A 6,000-nucleotide genomic window follows, 5' to 3' on the forward strand; every position below is an offset into this window, starting at 1 on the left:
GCAGTGATTGTTAAATTTCTTTGTGCGTCTTCATCTGCTGGGATACTTAGTAAAAACGCAGATTTCGGACCCCATCCCCAGAAAACCTGATATGGTGGTCTGGGTTGTGGATATTGAGATCTGCCTCCCCTCACCCATGATTCTGAAGCAAGTGGTTCTTGAACTACAGTTGGAGACTTACTGGGCCTTAAATGATTGACATCTGATGAGTTAACCGCGTGGCATGGACTTTCCGAGGTTTGTAGACGTGGAAGAGGGTGGGTAGGTCACACGCCCGGCTTTGCCGTGGTCGGGTAGGTGGCACCACCCCTCCCGTCCCCAAGCCTTAGGCAAAGCACGGTTTTCCTTCCGCCTCTGCTCCGTTTCTAGAACACAGGGAGGCTGGTCCTGGGAAGCGGGCGCGCCGTGGGGGGAGGGGGGAGGGAGGGACCTGCGGAGTCCGGGTCAGAAAGGGGCCCCCTGGGTCCCCGAGACAAAGGGCGGTGTCCTATAAAGGCAGTAGCGGAGGCGCGGCGCCCAGGCGAGGGCGACAACTACGGCGCGCGCGGGCTCCTGGATCTTGGAGAGGAGGTGCGTGGACTCCGAGAGGGACGTGGGCACTGCCGGGGCTGGTGGGCCAGCGGGTCTCCGGCGCAGCTCCCCGAGGAGGGCAGGGGTGTGGAGTTGACTTGGTGGCAGCCACCAAGGCGACTCGGTGAGAGAACCTGGGGGCTTTTCGCGGAGCAGGGGCGGTGGTGCGGCTCCGGGGGAGCCTGGCGGGTCCTCTAGCGCGTGTTGGCGGGGCTGCTGCGCCTTGGTGTCCGATGCCCGGGCACCCCTTGATGTGTCTCCGAGGGCCGCTTAGGCAGCTTCTGCGTCGGGATGAGCGACTCCTGGACACCTGGCACGTGCGAAACTTTAGCCGAGATGCTTTCCCGGACGCCTGAACTTCATCGCAAGGCAAGCGCTGCCTGCGAAGGGGAGCAAAAGTTATACAAAGAAAAAGGGAAAAGCCGGGAATGAAGCGGTCAAGGGCAGCAGGTTGGGCGGGGTGGGCGGCGAGGCGCGGGTGTTGAGTGCGTTTTGGAACAGGTGGCGCTCCCAGTGTGCCGGGAGCGCACCCAAAGACCCGCATTCATAGCAAATGTACTTATTTAGAAGAGTTGTCTACTGAGAAAAGTAATTGCATAATAGTATGTATTTTGATTTTTAAAGGATACATATATTTTATATAAAAAATATATATGTGTGTATGTATATATATATATATATATATATATATACATACACACATATATTATATATACACACACCAAACTGGCTACTGCTGGGAAATGAGTTTGAATAGGTAGATGGATAAGGATGGTCTTTTATTTTTTGCTTTATCACTTGTGTACTGCTTGAATTTTTTTTTCTAAAGTTATCATGTGTTATTTCTATAGTAACTTCAAAAGGCAAAGCTGTGCCTAGTGTTGGAGGTTAGGCACCTTCCCCTAACGAAATTGTATAAACCACCCTTCACTGCCCTCTTTCTGGACGGTGTTTCCGCTTACTTTTAAAAGAAAGATGAAGGAGACAAATACACAGGACCAAAGGCCAGAAAGAGAAATTTAAAGTTTTATGAAAAAGGAGCAGTGTGAGTCTGAATGCCTGGGACAGGCCACCATAGAAATGTTAGCTGTACTTCAGTGCTGCAACCTTTCTAGCTGACCTGGGCTCTGTGTCCAGGAAACACCCACACGAAAAAGCAGCACCTTTTCTGGGGGCATAATTGTTCTTTTCTCCAGTAACCTGTTACCTTCTGTGGTGACAGTATAAGTAGAAGTTTGTGCACACCTACATTCCTATTCAGTTTACTGTGACATTCCTCCTGTCCAGGCATTCTTAGCCTGGGGCCTATGACACACACCCACTCGGCTGTATGGATAGAATTCAGGCGTTCTATATATTTAGGTGGGAAAAAATTACATCTTTATGTCTACTGACCTTTAAATTTAGCATTTCCTTTATTTATGAATGTGAGTAATAAACTACTTTGGCACTAGTCGTGCTGATGACTTTGTCACCAATAAAAAATCATACTTTCAACTCATGTTGCAGATCTTCTGAACAAATCATTTAAGTATCACCACTTAGAAATGATGGTAACAAATCTGTTTAATGTGTTAAGAGTGAAGCACAGGTATTACTGTCTTGCTTTTTAGAATTATCTTAATACCTATGAAGTATAATTGGTTATTTTATGTGTCTATTTTAATTCATACATTTAAAACTCTTATTCTGAGAAGGGAACCAAAGGCTTTTTCCTTCATGTATTTGAAATCATTGTTCTGAGATGAAATCCGTCCCTAGGCTTCCCCAGACTGCCAAAAAGGTCCATGGCACAAAAAAGGTTATGGACCCTGACTCAGCAGGAGTCAGTGGTGACATAGATGCATAAATACTCAGGCTTGGGACACAGGCTCTGCCACACAGGGATGTGTGACTTGGGACAAAAAAACTTCACACCTGTTTCAACATCTGTCAGATGTTCTCTGATTCTGTGACATCTGGGGTACTTTTTAAGTTCTTAAATTACTCTGAATCAAGATTAGCAGCCATCAGTCCTTGCAACAGGAAAAACACTAAATGCCACTTTCCTTTGATTTAATAAGTCCTTAGCAATTTTCCAGTGACCTCTACTTTGAGTTTTTCCAGCTTGTTAAATCACTGATTTCTATTTCCCCCTGTGGAGAAGGACAGTATCACACTTGAGGATAAGTCAACAAGTAATTATTAAGCACGTCCTGGGATGGCAAGGCTACGTTTCAGAAGCCTTCTCTTCTCCCCATTTCCTCTGTCTGCTTCTCACAATAGGATGGAGCCCTCTCAGAAGAGAACACCAGTTAGTTTATCCTGCCTAATCTTTTCTTCCCAGCTTGAAAAAGACCCCCCATGGGACTAGTGAATGAGCTAAAGCCTCTTTTGACAAGAGAAGCTTAAAAGTGACTTTGCTTCCACAGTCCTGGCTGCAAAGCAACCAGCCTTGGTGTGAGCAAAACTGAATAGTTTTTAAAATCCCCTTGATTTAGGTTCAAACCTTCATATTTTAGGTATAGTTGGATACAGGTCTGACAAAGCTCATATTTTCATTGTAGATCCAAAGGCTAGGTTATTTAGAAATAACTTAGGTAGATAAAAGGCAAGGGCAGGGCATTGTGGCATTTCAGCATAGAACGAGGCCTTGGGAATCACCCCGTTCAGTTTGAAAGCCCCCTAGAATGCCTGAGTTCGGTGCTGTTTCTCTGCTCCTATAGCCCCTGTGCTTCCCTCTCTGTGTCCCAGGGCAGTGGGCTCCTCAGTGTCCAGCAGTGAGCACAGTGTCTGGCACGTAAAGTCAGTACGTGTTGATAGTGAAGCTTAGAGCGCATGTGACTGTCTTGGGTCCAACTAGGAGTGTCTCCACAGAGAGAGGAAATAGGGTTAAGTGGCTTATGGAGGGAGCCTAAGGCCAGCTGGTGAACTTGAGCCGTTATGATTCTGCTCACCACTGGCTTCTCAGCACAGCACTGGCCTCTCCAACCCAGGCAGAAGCAGGAAAGGCATCAAGAACCTGCATGGGGAAATGTCCTGGGGGGCATATATCCTTGTAGCTTATTTTATACATAATAGTTTGTACCTCTTAATCCCCTAGATACTGCTTCCTTCTCAAACATAGTTTTGCTAGGTCTCAGAACTCCTGTTTGGAGAGTAGAGCAGTGTTCTCAGCATTGGGTACACGCGGAGATCACACAGGGGTGCACTGCTTGGATCTCACTTCAAGAAAAAACTTGCAGTTCAGCTGCAGGGAGTGCAGTTAGCTGACAGCCTTCAGTGGCAGTGTCCTCAGGATGGGGCCTCCGTTCTTCCGGCAGCCCCCGGCCTATGAGTGAGCGTGGCAGCGCTGCCAGGATCTGGTGATTTCTGCCCAGCAGGGTCTCCTCTACAGTCACTCTTTGCCCTAGAGCTCCCTGTTGGGTTGACTGCCATTTTCCCAGGTCTGCGTCACAGCCCACCCTTTTGTACCACATGTGCCAATTTTTAACCCTCCAACTCCTTCCTACAACGTGGGCTGTTAACACAAACAACAGGTGTGGAAGGAAACTGGCACTCTGAGCGGCACCTACCAAGTGCCTGACATTCTACATGGCGCTTTATATAACTTTTCTCAGATATTCGGGATGTTTACCGACAAACTCGTGTCCTCAGGAAAGCCCAAATAAAACTAGGAGATTGGGATTGACATATATCCACTAATATGTATAAAATAGATAACTAATAAGAACCTGCTGTATAAAAACATACATAAAATAAAATTCAAAAAAAGAAATAGACAAAAGGTAGAACTTAGGGGAAAGTTCAGTGGCATTGACCCAATCATTTTGGTCTTGACATGGTTCTTTTACACCTTTCTCTAGTCAGCAGGTGTAGCTCTGGACTTGGCCCTTGGTGTGTGGGACCTTCTGCTGTGATTTTTAAGTGCTTATGTATGTGCTGCCTCCTCCACCAGACCATCCAATAAGCTCCTTGAGCACCAGTACCCAGTCCAACCATGTCCACAAACCCATGCAACAGAACAGGTCTACAGGAAGGGTTAAAATAAAGCAGCAAAGGCAACAAGAGCCAAGAGATTACAGTAGAGGCTTGGTTACAGGAAAACAAGATATCACCCCCCAGGAATATTCAGTACCTCACAAGTCATTTTTATTTATAAATATATTTATTATTTTGGTGTATTTATTCCCCAACACTTTTATAGCCATTACTATGTGTCAGGCACTGTTATAGTGATTTACAAATATTAACTTATTTAATTCTCCTAATAGCCTTTGTCTTCCACCAGTGGCTGTGGGCATGGGGGGGCTCTGGGATGGCCTGGAAGCCTTTATAGGAATGAAAAGGAGGATTGGATCTGCTCTTTAAAGAATGTGTAGACATAGGCAAGAAGACAGCGAGGAGGGAATTCAAGGGACAGAAGATGGCATGTGTGAAGGTGTGGAGTTAGGAATATTTACTACGCTTTGTGGGCACAGGAAGGGACCCTCCGCCTAGGTTGCTGAGACTGGAGCAGGCGGCAAACTGATAGCCATAAACCAAGAGCACCAAACATTGGGTGCTGGGCTGTGGCTCGTTTGCTGATGCGTCATAAAGGTTCCCATTAACGTAGATTAATCCAAGCCACCTGAACAAAGCGGCCTATGCCTCTAAATGTTAAAAAGGGCACAATTAAGAATTGGCAATATGCGATAATAATCACCTCTCCCAGGGTTGGAAAGGTCATCCAAATTCAACCTTGGAAAGCCTGGGTATCTTCCGCAGCATCCACGCCAAATCGTCACACATCCCCCCCCCCCCCCCGGCCCTTTTCTTCTTTTGTCCCGCTAAACAACCCCGCTTCTGCTCCTCACACAGCCGGGTTTCAAGGCTCATCACCCTGTTCACCCCCCTCTAAATGTGGTCCAGTCTAGATATTTTAGCTCTTACACAGCGGGCCCAATCCTGCAGATGAGGTCGGCCAGCTAAGAGGAGAGTTGTGCTGTCTCCTTCTTCACTCCAAATATTATCTCGTTAATGAAACCTAGGATCTCAGCACCCCCCTTTTTAAAGAATCTATATTCAACTCTCTGTTAGCAAATATATGTTTTATTCACACACGTACTCAATCCTACACTGTGCCTGGTTCTGAACAATTAGGAAGAGTTGGTTATAAAAGTAGTAATAGGGGTATTAAGATAAAACCACCTTTTAACTGGAGGCTTCAAAACACCCAGGGAGAGAAACGCGGAAGGAAGGTGTTCTTATCCTGCCCTTTCTTCTGCCATGTTTTCTTCCCTTGTCAAAGGAAGATTCAAAGCACCTGGAAGTGAGGCAGTGCATTTCCTAAGATCTGAGTGGAGAAGACTAACATCTCAAGTTCCTGGCAGGACATGTGCTACCCAGCAGGCCTCTGACAAGGTATTGGCCCTCAGGGCCCTTTCTCTTTCTCGTCTCAGGAGCTCCAAC

General features: G+C 46.7%; 1 protein-coding gene across 1 annotated transcript in view; it reads left to right on the top strand.

Moving 5' to 3' along the window:
• Positions 1 to 199, top strand: part of FKTN (fukutin) — an 81,918-nt gene extending 81,719 nt beyond the window's left edge. Inside the window, exon 11 of the mRNA XM_065879927.1 lies at positions 51 to 199. Within this exon, the coding sequence (XP_065735999.1) occupies positions 51 to 199 (149 nt within the window). The remainder of the gene's footprint in view (positions 1 to 50) is intronic.
• The last annotated feature ends 5,801 nt before the right edge of the window (positions 200 to 6,000 follow it).

Source organism: Phocoena phocoena, chromosome 6, assembly GCF_963924675.1.
Source record: "Phocoena phocoena chromosome 6, mPhoPho1.1, whole genome shotgun sequence".
Taxonomy (NCBI): Eukaryota; Metazoa; Chordata; class Mammalia; order Artiodactyla; family Phocoenidae; genus Phocoena; species Phocoena phocoena.